The sequence below is a fragment of the Electrona antarctica genome (assembly GCF_951216825.1).
Source record: "Electrona antarctica genome assembly, contig: scaffold_25, whole genome shotgun sequence".
Lineage (NCBI taxonomy): Eukaryota > Metazoa > Chordata > Actinopteri > Myctophiformes > Myctophidae > Electrona > Electrona antarctica.
Genome location: NW_027637034.1, coordinates 11,142,972 through 11,160,679, shown reverse-complemented (window position 1 = coordinate 11,160,679; position 17,708 = coordinate 11,142,972). Strand labels below are relative to the sequence as shown.

At 44.8% G+C, this 17,708-nt stretch overlaps 1 protein-coding gene across 1 annotated transcript; it reads right to left on the bottom strand.

Moving 5' to 3' along the window:
• Nucleotides 1-739: 739 nt before the first annotated feature.
• LOC306919280 (uncharacterized protein) lies at nucleotides 740-15,787 on the bottom strand (the record flags this gene model as incomplete). The annotated part of the gene is made up of 7 exons (XM_079532093.1): nucleotides 15,673-15,787; nucleotides 15,136-15,393; nucleotides 12,806-12,994; nucleotides 9,726-9,918; nucleotides 2,179-2,200; nucleotides 2,043-2,120; nucleotides 740-754 (listed from the first exon to the last, which is right to left on the bottom strand). The coding sequence occupies exons 1-7, from the start codon at nucleotides 15,776-15,778 to the stop codon at nucleotides 740-742; spliced, it is 861 nt and encodes a 286-aa protein (XP_079388219.1). The 5' UTR covers nucleotides 15,779-15,787.
• Between the last annotated feature and the right edge of the window lie 1,921 nt (nucleotides 15,788-17,708).

Below are 17,708 nucleotides of genomic sequence, written 5' to 3'. Positions count from 1 at the left end.
CCCTAACCTCATATCAGTCTTAACCGGCCACGTAAGTCCCCCAACCTCATATCAGTCTTAACCGGCCACATAAGTCTCCTAACCTCATATCAGTCTTAATCGGCCACGTAAGTCCCCTAACATCATACCAGTCCCCTAACCTCATATCAGTCTTAACCGGCCACGCAAGTCCCCTAACCTCATACCAGTCTTAACCGGCCACGTAAGTCCATTAACCTCATATCAGTCTTAACCGGCCACGTAAGTCCCCTAACCTCATAGCAGTTCCTAACCTCATATCAGTCTTAACCGACCACGTAAGTCCCCTAACCTTCATATCAGTCCCTTTATTTAGAGGTAATAAAGTTGGCACCTCGACAGAGTGCATTTCTATAGTTTAAGGTGTGATTAGTGGTAGTCAGTGGTTGGATACGTACCATCTTTAGTTTAAGGTGTGATTAGTGGTAGTCAGTGGTTGGATACGTACCATCTTTAGTTTAAGGTGTGATTAGTGGTAGTCAGTGGTTGGATACGTACCATCTTTAGTTTAAGGTGTGATTAGTGGTAGTCAGTGGTTGGATACGTACCATCTTTAGTTTAAGGTGTGATTAGTGGTAGTCAGTGGTTGGATACGTACCATCTTTAGTTTTGCCCCATCCAGAGATCACACACTGCTTTCCATCGGGGAATATCTTGTTTGGCAGACAGGCAGTTTTAACATAGCTGTTTCCATTGGCACAGAATGCTCCGTTGGTGAAACTCAGCTTGAGTAATGCTGACACAGTAAACACAATAGTTACATAACATTAGCATTAGTGAGGCGTAGGAGGTCCCTCCACATCACTGAGGATACGTCCCAGGTGATGACATTGGGATACATCACTGAGGATACGTCCCAGGTGATGACCTTGGGATACATCACTGAGGATACGTCCCAGGTGATGACCTCGGGATACATCACTGAGGATACGTCCCAGGTGATGACCTCGGGATACATCACTGAGGATACGTCCCATGTGATGACCATGGGATACATCACTGAGGATACGTCCCAGGTGATGACCTTGGGATACATCACTGAGGATACGTCCCAGGTGATGACCTTGGGATACATCACTGAGGATACGTCCCAGGTGATGACCTTGGGATACATCACTGAGGATACGTCCCAGGTGATGACCTTGGGATACATCACTGATGATACGTCCCAGGTGATGACCTTGGGATACATCACTGAGGATACGTCCCAGGTGATGACCTTGGGATACATCACTGAGGATACGTCCCATGTGATGACCTTGGGATACATCACTGAGGATACGTCCCAGGTGATGACCTCGGGATACATCACTCATGATACGTCCCAGGTGATGACCTCAGGATACATCACTGAGGATATGTCCCAGGTGATGACCTTGGGATACATCACTGATGATACGTCCCAGGTGATGACCTTGGGAAACATCACTGAGGATACGCTCCAGGTGACCTTGGGATACATCACTGAGGATACGTCCCAGGTGACCTTGGGATACATCACTGAGGATACGTCCCAGGTGATGACCTTGGGATACATCACGGAGGATACGTCCCGGGTGACCTTGGGATACATCACTGAGGATACGTCCCAGGTGATGACCTTGGGATACATCACTGAGGATACGCCCCAGGTGACCTTGGGATACATCACTGAGGATACGTCCCAGGTGATGACCTTGGGATACATCACTGAGGATATGTCCCAGGTGCATCAATGTGATGTCTTTAAGTTATCTGACTGACATGATGTCATCATTTAGACTTTAAGCATGCTGTGTGACTGACCTACAGTAAATGGATGGACCAATCAGAGACCTACAGTAAATGAATGGACCAATCAGAGACCTACAGTAAATGGATGGACCAATCAGAGACATACAGTAAATGGATGGACCAATCAGAGACATACAGTAAATGGATGGACCAATCAGAGACATACAGTAAATGGATGGACCAATCAGAGACCTACGGTAAATGCATGACTCACCAATGTCATTACTTCCAGTCTTATTAATGAAATCCACATGAATGAAGTCTCTCTCCACAGCGATGACCTGGTCTGACTCTTCATGTCTCCCATTGTCCACTCCCCCCACCACCACCTGCATTTCCATGGAGCTGTTACTGGAGAAACAACAGACAGTCAGTCATTAAGACCACCTGCATGTCCATGGAGCTGTTACTGGAGAGGAAAAACAGACAGTCAGTCATTAAGACCACCTGCATGTCCATGGAGCTGTTACTGGAGGAACAACAGACAGTCAGTTATCCCAGAGAGACATACATTATTCTGTCTCCAAAGCTATGGAATGAACTTCCCATTGCAGTCAGAACTGCAGACTCACTCCCAATCTAAACTATGGAATTAACTTCCCATTGCAGTCAGAACTTCAGACTCACTCCCAATCTAAACTATGGAATGAACTTCCCATTGCAGTCAGAACTGCAGACTCACTCCCAATCTAAACTATGGAATGAACTTCCCATTGCAGTCAGAACTGCAGACTCACTCCCAATCTAAACTATGGAATGAACTTCCCATTGCAGTCAGAACTGCAGACTCACTCCCAATCTAAACTATGGAATGAACTTCCCATTGCAGTCAGAACTTCAGACTCACTCCCAATCTATCCTATGGAATGAACTTCCCATTGCAGTCAGAACTACAGACTCACTCCCAATCTAAACTATGGAATGAACTTCCCATTGCAGTCAGAACTTCAGACTCACTCCCAATCTAAACTATGGAATCAACTTCCCATTGCAGTCCGAACTGCATACTCACTCCCAATCTAAACTATGGAATGAACTTCCCATTGCAGTCAGAACTGCAGACTCACTCCCAATCTAAACTATGGAATTAACTTCCCATTGCAGTCAGAACTTCAGACTCACTCCCAATCTAAACTATGGAATGAACTTCCCATTGCAGTCAGAACTGCAGACTCACTCCCAATCTAAACTATGGAATGAACTTCCCATTGCAGTCAGAACTTCAGACTCACTCCCAATCTAAACTATGGAATGAACTTCCCATTGCAGTACGAACTGCATACTCACTCCCAATCTAAACTATGGAATGAACTTCCCATTGCAGTCCGAACTGCATACTCACTCCCAATCTAAACTATGGAATGAACGTCCCATTGCAGTCAGAACTGCAGACTCACTCCCAATCTAAACTATGGAATGAACTTCCCATTGCAGTCAGAACTGCAGACTCAATCCCAATCTAAACTATGGGATGAACTTCCCATTGCAGTCAGAACTTCAGACTCACTCCCAATCTAAACTATGGAATGAACTTCCCATTGCAGTCAGAACTTCAGACTCACTCCCAATCTAAACTATGGAATGAACTTCCCATTGCAGTCAGAACTGCAGACTCACTCCCAATCTAAACTATGGAATGAACTTCCCATTGCAGTCAGAACTTCAGACTCACTCCCAATCTAAACTATGGAATGAACTTCCCATTGCAGTCAGAACTGCAGACTCACTCCCAATCTAAACTATGGAATGAACTTCCCATTGCAGTCAGAACTGCAGACTCACTCCCAATCTAAACTATGGGATGAACTTCCCATTGCAGTCAGAACTGCAGACTCACTCCCAATCTATCCTATGGAATGAACTTCCCATTGCAGTCAGAACTACAGACACACTCCCAATCTAAACTATGGAATGAACTTCCCATTGCAGTCAGAACTGCAGACTCACTCCCAATCTAAACTATGGAATGAACCTCCCATTGCAGTCAGAACTTCAGACTCACTCCCAATCTAAACTATGGAATGAACTTCCCATTGCAGTCAGAACTGCAGACTCACTCCCAATCTAAACTATGGTATGAACTTCCCATTGCAGTCAGAACTGCAGACTCACTCCCAATCTAAACTATGGAATGAACTTCCAATTGCAGTCAGAACTGCAGACTCACTCCCAATCTAAACTATGGGATGAACTTCCCATTTCAGTCAGAACTGCAGACTCACTCCCAATCTAAACTATGGGATGAACTTCCCATTGCAGTCAGAACTGCAGACTCACTCCCAATCTATCCTATGGAATGAACTTCCCATTGCAGTCAGAACTACTGACTCACTCCCAATCTAAACTATGGAATGAACTTCCCATTGCAGTCAGAACTTCAGACTCCCTCCCAATCTAAACTATGGAATGAACTTCCCATTGCAGTCAGAACTGCAGACTCACTCCCAATCTAAACTATGGAATGAACTTCCCATTGCAGTCAGAACTGCAGACTCACTCCCAATCTAAACTATGGAATGAACTTCCCATTTCAGTCAGAACTGCAGACTCACTCCCAATCTAAACTATGGGATGAACTTCCCATTGCAGTCAGAACTGCAGACTCACTCCCAATCTATCCTATGGAATGAACTTCCCATTGCAGTCAGAACTACAGACCCACTCCCAAACTGAACTATGGAATGAACTTCCCATTGCAGTCGGAACTTCAGACTCACTCCCAATCTGAACTATGGAATGAACTTCCCATTGCAGTCGGAACTGCAGACTCACTCCCAATCTAAACTATGGAATGAACTTCCCATTGCAGTCGGAACTTCAGACTCACTCCCAATCTACACTATGGAATGAACTTCCCATTGCAGTCAGAACTGCAGACTCACTCCCAATCTAAACTATGGAATGAACTTCCTATTGCAGTCAGAACTTCAGACTCACTCCCAATCTAAACTATGGAATGAACTTCCCATTGCAGTCAGAACTGCAGACTCACTCCCAATCTAAACTATGGAATGAACTTCCCATTGCAGTCAGAACTGCAGACTCGCTCCCAATCTAAACTATGGGATGAACTTCCCATTGCAGTCAGAACTGCAGACTCACTCCCAATCTATCCTATGGAATGAACTTCCCATTGCAGTCAGAACTACAGACTCACTCCCAATCTAAACTATGGAATGAACTTCCCATTGCAGTCAGAACTTCAGACTCACTCCCAATCTAAACTATGGAATGAACTTCCCATTGCAGTCAGAACTGCAGACTCACTCCCAATCTAAACTATGGAATGAACTTCCCATTGCAGTCGGAACTGCAGACTCACTCCCAATCTAAACTATGGAATGAACTTCCCATTGCAGTCGGAACTGCAGACTCACTCCCAATCTAAACTATGGAATGAACTTCCCATTGCAGTCGGAACTGCAGACCCACTCCCAATCTAAACTATGGGATTAACTTCCCATTGCAGTCAGAACTGCAGACCCACTCCCAATCTATCCTATGGAATGAACTTCCCATTGCAGTCAGAACTTCAGACTCACTCCCAATCTAAACTATGGAATGAACTTCCCATTGCAGTCAGAACTGCAGACTCACTCCCAATCTAAACTATGGGATGCACTTCCCATTGCAGTCAGAACTGCAGACTCACTCCCAATCTATCCTATGGAATGAACTTCCCATTGCAGTCAGAACTACAGACCCACTCCCAAACTAAACTATGGAATGAACTTCCCATTGCAGTCAGAACTGCAGACTCACTCCCAATCTATCCTATGGAATGAACTTCCCATTGCAGTCAGAACTGCAGACTCACTCCCAATCTATCCTATGGAATGAACTTCCCATTGCAGTCAGAACTACAGACTCACTCCCAATCTAAACTATGGAATGAACTTCCCATTGCAGTCAGAACTGCAGACTCACTCGCAATCTAAACTATGGAATGAACTTCCCATTGCAGTCAGAACTGCAGACTCACTCGCAATCTAAACAATGGAATGAACTTCCCATTGCAGTCAGAACTGCAGACTCACTCGCAATCTAAACTATGGAATGAACTTGCCATTGCAGTCAGAACTGCAGACTCACTCGCAATCTAAACTATGGAATGAACTTCCCATTGCAGTCAGAACTGCAGACTCACTCCCAATCTAAACTATGGAATGAACTTACCATTGCAGTCAGAACTGCAGACTCACTCCAAATCTAAACTATGGAATGAACTTCCCATTGCAGTCGGAACTTCAGACTCACTCCCAATCTACACTATGGAATGAACTTCCCATTGCAGTCAGAACTGCAGACTCACTCCCAATCTAAACTATGGAATGAACTTCCCATTGCAGTCAGAACTGCAGACTCACTCCCAATCTAAACTATGGAATGAACTTCCCATTGCAGTCAGAACTGCAGACTCACTCCCAATCTATCCTATGGAATGAACTTCCCATTGCAGTCAGAACTACAGACTCACTCCCAATCTAAACTATGGAATGAACTTCCCATTGCAGTCAGAACTTCAGACTCACTCCCAATCTAAACTATGGAATCAACTTCCCATTGCAGTCAGAACTTCAGACTCACTCCCAATCTAAACTATGGAATGAACTTCCCATTGCAGTCAGAACTGCAGACTCACTCCCAATCTAAACTATGGAATGAACTTCCCATTGCAGTCAGAACTTCAGACTCACTCCCAATCTAAACTATGGAATGAACTTCCCATTGCAGTACGAACTGCATACTCACTCCCAATCTAAACTATGGAATGAACTTCCCATTGCAGTCCGAACTGCATACTCACTCCCAATCTAAACTATGGAATGAACTTCCCATTGCAGTCAGAACTGCAGACTCACTCCCAATCTAAACTATGGAATGAACTTCCCATTGCAGTCAGAACTGCAGACTCAATCCCAATCTAAACTATGGGATGAACTTCCCATTGCAGTCAGAACTTCAGACTCACTCCCAATCTAAACTATGGAATGAACTTCCCATTGCAGTCAGAACTTCAGACTCACTCCCAATCTAAACTATGGAATGAACTTCCCATTGCAGTCAGAACTGCAGACTCACTCCCAATCTAAACTATGGAATGAACTTCCCATTGCAGTCAGAACTGCAGACTCACTCCCAATCTAAACTATGGGATGAACTTCCCATTGCAGTCAGAACTGCAGACTCACTCCCAATCTATCCTATGGAATGAACTTCCCATTGCAGTCAGAACTACAGACACACTACCAATCTAAACTATGGAATGAACTTCCCATTGCAGTCAGAACTTCAGACTCACTCCCAATCTAAACTATGGAATGAACTTCCCATTGCAGTCAGAACTGCAGACTCACTCCCAATCTATCCTATGGAATGAACTTCCCATTGCAGTCAGAACTGCAGACTCACTCCCAATCTATCCTATGGAATGAACTTCCCATTGCAGTCAGAACTACAGACTCACTCCCAATCTAAACTATGGAATGAACTTCCCATTGCAGTCAGAACTGCAGACTCACTCGCAATCTAAACTATGGAATGAACTTCCCATTGCAGTCAGAACTGCAGACTCACTCGCAATCTAAACAATGGAATGAACTTCCCATTGCAGTCAGAACTGCAGACTCACTAGCAATCTAAACTATGGAATGAACTTGCCATTGCAGTCAGAACTGCAGACTCACTCGCAATCTAAACTATGGAATGAACTTCCCATTGCAGTCAGAACTGCAGACTCACTCCCAATCTAAACTATGGAATGAACTTACCATTGCAGTCAGAACTGCAGACTCACTCCAAATCTAAACTATGGAATGAACTTCCCATTGCAGTCGGAACTTCAGACTCACTCCCAATCTACACTATGGAATGAACTTCCCATTGCAGTCAGAACTGCAGACTCACTCCCAATCTAAACTATGGAATGAACTTCCCATTGCAGTCAGAACTGCAGACTCACTCCCAATCTAAACTATGGAATGAACTTCCCATTGCAGTCAGAACTGCAGACTCACTCCCAATCTAAACTATGGAATGAACTTCCCATTTCAGTCAGAACTGCAGACTCACTCCCAATCTAAACTATGGAATGAACTTCCCATTGCAGTCAGAACTGCAGACTCACTCCCAATCTAAACTATGGAATGAACTTCCCATTGCAGTCAGAACTGCAGACTCACTCCCAATCTAAACTATGGAATGAACTTCCCATTGCAGTCAGAACTGCAGACTCACTCCCAATCTAAACTATGGGATGAACTTCCCATTGCAGTCAGAACTGCAGACTCACTCCCAATCTATCCTATGGAATGAACTTCCCATTGCAGTCAGAACTACAGACTCACTCCCAATCTAAACTATGGAATGAACTTCCCATTGCAGTCAGAACTGCAGACTCACTCCCAATCTAAACTATGGAATGAACTTCCCATTGCAGTCAGAACTGCAGACTCACTCCCAATCTAAACTATGGGATGAACTTCCCATTGCAGTCAGAACTGCAGACTCACTCCCAATCTATCCTATGGAATGAACTTCCCATTGCAGTCAGAACTGCAGACTCACTCCCAATCTATCCTATGGAATGAACTTCCCATTGCAGTCAGAACTACAGACTCACTCCCAATCTAAACTATGGAATGAACTTCCCATTGCAGTCAGAACTGCAGACTCACTCCCAATCTAAACTATGGAATGAACTTCCCATTGCAGTCAGAACTGCAGACTCACTCGCAATCTAAACTATGGAATGAAGTTCCCATTGCAGTCAGAACTGCAGACTCACTCGCAATCTAAACTATGGAATGAACTTCCCATTGCAGTCAGAACTGCAGACTCACTCGCAATCTAAACTATGGAATGAACTTCCCATTGCAGTCAGAACTGCAGACTCACTCGCAATCTAAACTATGGAATGAACTTCCCATTGCAGTCAGAACTTCAGACTCACTCCCAATCTAAACTATGGAATGAACTTCCCATTGCAGTCAGAACTACAGACTCACTCCCAATCTAAACTATGGAATGAACTTCCCATTGCAGTCAGAACTGCAGACTCACTCCCAATCTAAACTATGGAATGAACTTCCCATTGCAGTCAGAACTGCAGACTCACTCCCAATCTAAACTATGGAATGAACTTCCCATTGCAGTCAGAACTGCAGACTCACTCCCAATCTAAACTATGGAATGAACTCCCCATTGCAGTCAGAACTCCAGACTCACTCCCAATCTAAACTATGGAATGAACTTCCCATTGCAGTCAGAACTGCAGGCTCACTCCCAATCTAAACTATGGAATGAACTTCTCATTGCAGTCAGAACTGCAGGCTCACTCCCAATCTAAACTATGGAATGAACTTCACATTGCAGTCAGAACTACAGACTCACTGTTAATCTAAACTATGGAATTAACTTCACATTACAATGAACTGCAGACTCACTCCCAATCTAAACTATGGAATGAACTTCCCATTGCAGTCAGAACTGCAGACTCACTCCCAATCTAAACTATGGAATGCATACCCGAGGCAGGGTTGGAGAAAGGTTCTCTCCGTGTCCCCTAGGGTAGGTACCCTCACAAAAAACATGCAGTAATCCTGGTCTCTAAACTGCCTCCCCCTGGCCAGCCGGGGCGCCTGATGGAGGGGAAAGGAACTGGTTGGAATAACGTGTTCCTTCCACACGCTACATCCAACCAGGGAAACTCCCCCCTGTCAGGTGTAAAGGAACAACTTGGACACTCAGGCATGAAGGAAGCATGAGTTCAAGTCTTTTGCTCTCCCCAGGTTGGCGGAGGGTGTGTAGAGCCCAGGATCACATTATATAATTGACACAGGGGTGAAACATGGGTTACAAAATTGTGGGATAAAAAAATATAAACTATGGAATGAACTGAACACACATAGCATTTCAATTTTAGAGCATCTTACATGCAGTGAGCAGCAGTGAGGACCCAACAGGACGCGATGAGGACGCCTCCACAGTGGTGTCTGAACGGATTCGATGTTTCTTTGAGTCTGCGCTGCAGAGACACCTGCCATGGATGCTCTCCTGGACGGGACAGAGTGCCTTCGAGGACCGCGAATGTAATGCCATTCTGGACCGTATGCCTGCCGCACTGGCCTGGGTCAGATGGAGAGACAGAGCATGAGGAATTTTTTTTAATTTAACCTTTATTTTACCAGTAGAAACACATTGAGACTGAGACTCTTTTTCAAGTGGGAACTGGCCAAGAGGCAGAAACAAAATGACACTTCAATGCTATGTCGTACATGTCAAATAATACATCCATGACATACTTCAAGAAACCTATACAACACATCTCCAAAATGGTACACTAACAGTGACCGGGCGCAAGAACACAATGTACATTATAAACAGGGAGAATATAAACATAGGCCTGTAGAAAGGCTAGTACACATCTGGACATGTGCAGATGTTGGACTGTACATCCGGACATGTGCAGGTGTTGGACTGTACATCGCAAGCCCAACACACACCGTCTGTGAAGCGGGTGCGCAGCGACGCGGCACAGTATTGCCGCGCGTCATAGCCGCACAGCAACACCCACAGGACGCGGCACGACGCTACCGCGCGGCTGGCCAGCCACGCCCACGGATTCCCGGATGGAGGCCGCGCAGCAATGCCTGGAAAAAAGAACCACGGCGTATCGGAGCGTCAGGCGAGGCGTGAACACGCGCCAGCGCGCGTCTGAAGCCACCGGTGTGGGATAGGTTCATTGAAAATAACGGAGGCGGCTGTTTTGACGAGCGGCGTTCACAGACGGTGTGTGTTGGGCTTGAGACATGTGCAGGTGTTGGACTGTACATCTAAGACATGTGCAGGTGTTGGACTGTACATCTAAGACATGTGCAGGTGTTGAACTGTACATCTAAGATGATGCTTTTGAAACTCCTCAAAGGAACTTTCAAGGGCAATTTTAGTCTGGACTGCAGGTCATTCCACGACCACTATAGCAAGATTTGAAGGCTGGCACTACACACCAGACACTTGATCTGAGGTGTAGACCGTTCTTCACCAAGAGGAAGATCACCAAGTATGGCTTTATAAATGAAAATTCAAAATGATGCCAATGATGCAGCCTGAGAGATGTCAATGAGAACCAACCGACTGCAGCATACAACGAACAACGATGTGTTCTGAAAGGTGAGCTAGTTATGAATCTACAGCATGGCACAGATCAGTTAGATATGAATCTAAAGCATGGTACAGATAGATATGAATCTACAGCATGGTACAGATAGATGTGAATCTACAGCATGGCACAGATCAGTTAGATATGAATCTACAGCATGGCACAGATCAGATATGAATCTACAGCATGGCACAGATCAGATATGAATCTACAGCATGGTAGGCCTACAGATAGATATGAATCCTACAGCATGGTACAGATAGATATGAATCTACAGCATGGTACAGATATATATGAATCTACAGCATGGTACAGATATATATGAATCTACAGCATGGCACAGATCAGTTAGATATGAATCTAAAGCATGGTACAGATAGATATGAATCTACAGCATGGCACAGATCAGTTAGATATGAATCTACAGCATGGTACAGATAGATATGAATCTACAGCATGGTACAGATAGATATGAATCTACAGCATGGCACAGATCAGTTAGATATGAATCTACAGCATGGAGAAAGAGACCAGTGTTGTCGGGAATGTGGAATATTTTGGCCACTATTACAAACCACTGGAATATATTCAGGCATATTTTCGTGAAACGGACCTACATTTGCGCCCGGGTGATTCTTCAGAGGTTAGTGAAATACTCAGAGGTCAGTGAAATACTCAGAGGTCAGTGAAATACTCAGAGGTTAGTGAAATACTCAGGTCAGTGAAATACTCAGAGGTCAGTGAAATACTCAGAGGTCAGTGAAATACTCAGAGGTCAGTGAAATACTCAGAGGTCAGTGAAATACTCAGAGGTTAGTGAAATACTCAGAGGTCAGTGAAATACTCAGAGGTCAGTGAAATACTCAGAGGTTAGTGAAATACTCAGAGGTCAGTGAAATACTCAGAGGTCAGTGAAATACTCAGAGGTTAGTGAAATACTCAGCAGTCAACGTGTTAACACTCCGATTGCCCGGGGTTATTTAATCCATTAAATCATAGCGCCTGGCGATTTATAGCAGCGGAGCACTTACAGCGACGGACCGGATGTTATTCCGGATGTGGATGTAGCAGCTAAATGTAGCCAAAACACTCTAGAGGCGACAACAACAACGGGAGGTATGATTAAATCTACCGCGACTAGCGACGGGACCGCGGTGGGCCATCTAACACAGGATCTTTTCTTAGAATTGGACGGGATGATTTAGATCAAGAGTTATTAACGTTTTAAGATTTCCTTTCTCGTCTGCTAAACGGGGGGGAACATTTTCGATGACGTCCCACTGTTGCGCAACATCGAATGTTGCGCAACAGGCGCTCCCAGCCTGTGGAGCGATGCGATCGGTTTTGATATCAATAAACTTCGTCTTTTGGATAAAACTTCGTCCTGGGTGTTACTAATAGAAAGGATGGTGAACTTCGTCCTGGGTGTTACTAATAGAAAGGATGGTGAACTTCGTCCTGGGTGTTACTAATAGAAAGGATGGTGAACTTCGTCCTGGGTGTTACTAATAGAAAGGATGGTGAACTTCGTCCTGGGCGCTGGGTGTTACTAATAGAAAGGATGGTGAACTTCGTCCTGGGTGTTACTAATAGAAAGGACGGTGAACTTCGTCCTGGGTGTTACTAATAGAAAGGATGGTGAACTTCGTCCTGGGTGTTACTAATAGAAAGGACGGTGAACTTCGTCCTGGGTGTTACTAATAGAAAGGACGGTGAACTTCGTCCTGGGTGTTACTAATAGAAAGGATGGTGAACTTCGTCCTGGGTGTTACTAATAGAAAGGACGGTGAACTTCGTCCTGGGCGATCGGGGTGTTAATAATGATAAAACGTTACAACACTGATGAACACTTACCTTCACATGTCAGAGTCAAAGGTGTCCATTTTCCATCCATACACGTCACATCGGGGCGTCCTCCGGTCGAGGTGTATCCCACCATGCAGTCGTACAACACCTTGGCTTTGGGTGTGTACAGGATTTGTAGCGTGCTGATCATGATGCTGTTCATACGGTAGAACTCTGGAGGTACACAGTAGTTTGGAGCTGTGGAGAGATGAGCAAGATGACTGTATCTGTACATGTGTGTATTGTGTACTGAGTATTTGTATTGTGTGTATTGAGTATTTGTATTGTGTACTGAGAATTTGTATTGTGTACTGAGTATTTGCATTGTGTACTGAGTATTTGTATTGCGTACTGAGTATTTGTATTGTGTATTGAGTATTTGTATTGTGTACTGAGTATTTGTATTGTGTACTGCATATTTAGTCTTCAAAATAAAAGTCCCCGCTGCATCCAACATACAGTATAAAGGGCCTTTCAAATGGGACACGTTGTTGCCTGGGTCAATGGCAGCTCTGCAACAGGTCTGTTCAAGAGGGACACGTTGTTGCCTGGGTCAACGGCAGCTCTGCTACAGGTCTGTTCAAGAGGGACACGTTGTTGCCTGGGTCAACGGCAGCTCTGCTACAGGTCTGTTCAAGAGGGACACGTTGTTGCCTGGGTCAACGGCAGCTCTGCTACGGGTCTGTTCAAGAGGGACACGTTGTTGCCTGGGTCAACGGCAGCTCTGCTACAGGTCTGTTCAAGAGGGACACGTTGTTGCCTGGGTCAACGGCAGCTCTGCTACAGGTCTGTTCAAGAGGGGCACGTTGTTGCCTGGGTCAACGGCAGCTCTGCTACAGGTCTGTTCAAGAGGGACACGTTGTTGCCTGGGTCAACGACAGCTCTGCTACAGGTCTGTTCAAGAGGGACACGTTGTTGCCTGGGTCAACGGCAGCTCTGCTACGGGTCTGTTCAAGAGGGGCACGTTGTTGCCTGGGTCAACGGCAGCTCTGCTACAGGTCTGTTCAAGAGTGGCGCGACAACGCAAGCGTGAAAAAAAGCTAAGCAGAATCCAGGTCTGGTGAGTCACGGGGGGGCGTGTGCACGAAACGAGCACGTGCACAACAAATTCACGGGCTCACGTAAATGCGCTTGCGACTTCTCCGAGCAAAAACGCAGGTCTCAAGCGTTTTATCGCTTCACGTTTGAAAGGCCCTTTAGTGTGTAGATATCTGGCTGCACATTTATAGAGTGACAATGTAATGACGCTTAAGACCTCTTTAATTCCAAATTGGCCAAATTGTCAAATATTATGCAAGAAAGAGGCAAACGTGAAAACAGAAAATATACAAGCTCACAACACCTGCTTGTAGATCGGCTATTTTCACAATGTTTATCTGTGGAACGTAGTCAAACTAAATGTAATGCGTACAAATCTGTGCTTGTCAGGTTGGGGTGGGAGGTGGGGTTGAACTATTGCAGGCATATACTGTAATATACGGTAATATGCGGGTGTGATGGTACAATTCGGAAGTTTACCAGAGTTTGTTGGAAAGTTTAATGGGAGTTTCCCTGTAATATACACATCCGTATTCCATGCTTTTTGCGCAGTGTTGAACTATTGTAGATTGTCAGGTTGGGAGGGGGGGGGGGGGGGGGGGGTGTATACTATTGTAGATTGTCAGGTTGGGAGGGGGGGGGGGGGGTGTATACTATTGTAGATTGTCAGGTTGGGGGTTGTATACTATTGTAGATTGTCAGGTTGGGGGTGTATACTATTGTAGATTGTCAGGTTGGGGGTGTATACTATTGTAGATTGTCAGGTTGGGGGGTGTATACTATTGTAGAGTGTCAGGTTGGGGGTGTATACTATTGTAGATTGTCAGGTTGGGGGTGTATACTATTGTAGATTGGCAGGTTGAGGGTGTATACTATTGTAGATTGTCAGGTTGTGGGGTGTATACTATTGTAGATTGTCAGGTTGGGGGTGTATACTATTGTAGATTGTCAGGTTGGGGGGGGGGGGTGTATACTATTGTAGATTGTCAGGTTGGGGGTGTATACTATTGCAGATTGTCAGGTTGGGGGTGTATACTATTGCAGATTGTCAGGTTGGGGGTGTATACTATTGTAGATTGTCAGGTTGGGGGTGTATACTATTGTAGATTGTCAGGTTGGGGGGGGGGGGTGTATACTATTGTAGATTGTCAGGTTGGGGGTGTATACTATTGCAGATTGTCAGGTTGGGGGTGTATACTATTGCAGATTGTCAGGTTGGGGGTGTATACTATTGCAGATTGTCAGGTTGGGGGTGTATACTATTGTAGTATTTTTAAATACAAACATTTTAGTTCACTTACGCCGAACATCTAGAGAGTGTAGTGATGACTTCTGGGATCCATGTGTGTTTTTCACCAGACAGAAGTACTGTCCAGAGTCTGTAGGAGAAACATTGTTCTTCACCAGCTGAGGACCAGTGTAGATAGATCTACGGCCTTTGTACCAAGTGTATCTGGATACTGGTGGGTTGGCTTCACTGCTGCAGGTCAGAGTCACTGTGCTGCCCTCAACAACGCCTCCTAGTGGACTCACTGATACTGAGGGCTTTTCTGGAGGGTCTGTGGAGGAATAAACAGTGATGCACTCAAATAGCACTGTGCTGTGTATACAGCATTTTACACCAATGAACAATAACAATAATTTAGGTTAAAATAATAACACTAATGTAATTATTTTAGACACTAAAGTAATCTAAAAACACTTAAAAAGAGCAAGAGAGAAATAATGTATTTCAATGTCTTTTTCTAAAATGAATTATGATGATATTTATGTTCATGCATAGCCAATACACACGCACGCACGCACATCATTAATATAATTAGATTGTAAAAACTCACAGTGGACATCAACAGTGACTGGAGGTGAATCGACTGTAGCGATGTCGTTAAATGCCTCACAGTGGTATGTTCCACTGTCACTGGGCTGGACGTTAGAGATGCTCATTGTGTTCTTCTGGGCCACGACCGTGTTGTCTTTGAAAAGGATGTAGCTCTGGATTGGTGGATGTGATCCACTGGCGCTGCAGGTCAAAGTGACTGAGCGTCCTTTGACAACATCTCCTGGTGGATCTATGGCCAAAAGTACATTCTTGGGACCATCTGTTGGAGAAAGATGTATATCTGTTTTACAGTCCTCTTCATCAGCTGTTTACGTTGTTTACGTGCTTCCTTGGCCCGGGCCAACCACTGAGATCTCTGAGAAACTAGAAATATAATTCACCGGCAACACTGTCTACTCACTCGGCAGTAAACAAACCGACACACAGTATAAATGTGTACAGGCTATCTGAACATTCATAAAGTGACAATGTAATGATTCTAAAGACCAAATTGTCAAACTTTACCTAAGAAAGAGGCAAACATTGTGAAAATAGGCGATCTACAAACTCACAATGCCTCACACTGCTTGCAGGTTCGGGGGTTGAACTATTGTAGATTGTCAGGTTGGGGGGGGGTTTGAACTATTGTAGATTGTCAGGTTGGGCGGGTTGAACTATTGTATATTGTCAGGTTGGGGGAGTTGAACTATTATAGATTTTCAGGTTGGGGGGGTTGAACTATTGTAGATTGTCAGGTTGAGGGGTTGAACTATTGTAGATTGTCAGGTTGGGGGGGTTGAACTATTGTAGATTGACAGGTTGGGGAGGTGGCTGTGTGGTGGACACTAGACGGAGGTGTCTCACCTGTTTTATGTGTCCAATACAATTTGGTGATTAAGTGGGTGTGGCCTATTTGGTGGTGTAACAGTTCTTTCAGGAATCAAAGCTGAATGGGACATAGATGACGTAGATGCTGGAGGGGATAATTTGGGTCTGAACGTCCCCGCACTATTGGGGGATGCCTGCTCTATTTATTTATTCTTCCCGATCGGCGCTGGTGCAGGCCATGGTCTAGCACCGTATCCATTTTGCTGCGCCAATAGTCGTTGTATTGGCTTCATATGTGCAGTAGCTGCAGTTGCTCTTAGTCTCAACTTGATCAAGTTCAGAGCTATCATGTGGTATCACGCAAGCGAGCCAGGTCAACTTTAGATGTAGAAGTGAGTCTGTCATCTCACCGGAACATCCACCTGACCGCAACAGGAGGCACTGAAGTCAAGGACTTCAAGTACCTGGCTTATGGGTCAGCTCAACTGAGCAAGAAACTGGAACGCACTTGCAATGAAAGAGCTGCATATAGTCTTCCATCACAAATCAGACAGGCAACAAGTAAATCAGATTTTAAAAAGAAATTCAAGAAATAATATATATATATATATATATATATATATATATATATATATATATATATAATGGGTCGGATTACCGTACCAGGCAGGCAACAATACAAAACATAAGAACAGATTAAAAAAAAACTTCTGTAAAAAAGAGTCATCATTACAGACGAGACATTAAAAGAACGCATTTTCCTCCGGAAAAAAAGACGCTGCTGGACTTAGTTTTGATGTAGAGGCAACATGAGAATCAAAGCAGAGTTTGTTGTCAAGGACGACACCCAAGTATTTATAGCTCTCTACAACTTCAATTTCTGTGCCCTTAACGGGTACGTAACACAAGGGGACATTCTGTAGGCCAATCAGAGGCGTGACTCCCTCTTTCCCAACGTAACCCAAGGGGACATTCTGTAGGCCAATCAGAGGCGTGACTCCTCCCTCTTTCCCAGCAGCACTTGCTTTGACAATGTCCCGGAAAAGACGTGCTGTGATTGGCCAGTAGTCACTTGAGTGGCAGCGACGCAGCGTGCCTTCAGAACCTCCGCTTGACTTCCTCCTCCCTCCTCCCGTTGCAGACAGGTCACTGTCTGGACCAATGAGGTCGCTCCAACGATCTGCACCGACCAATGAGGTCGCTCCAACGAACTGCAGCGACCAATGA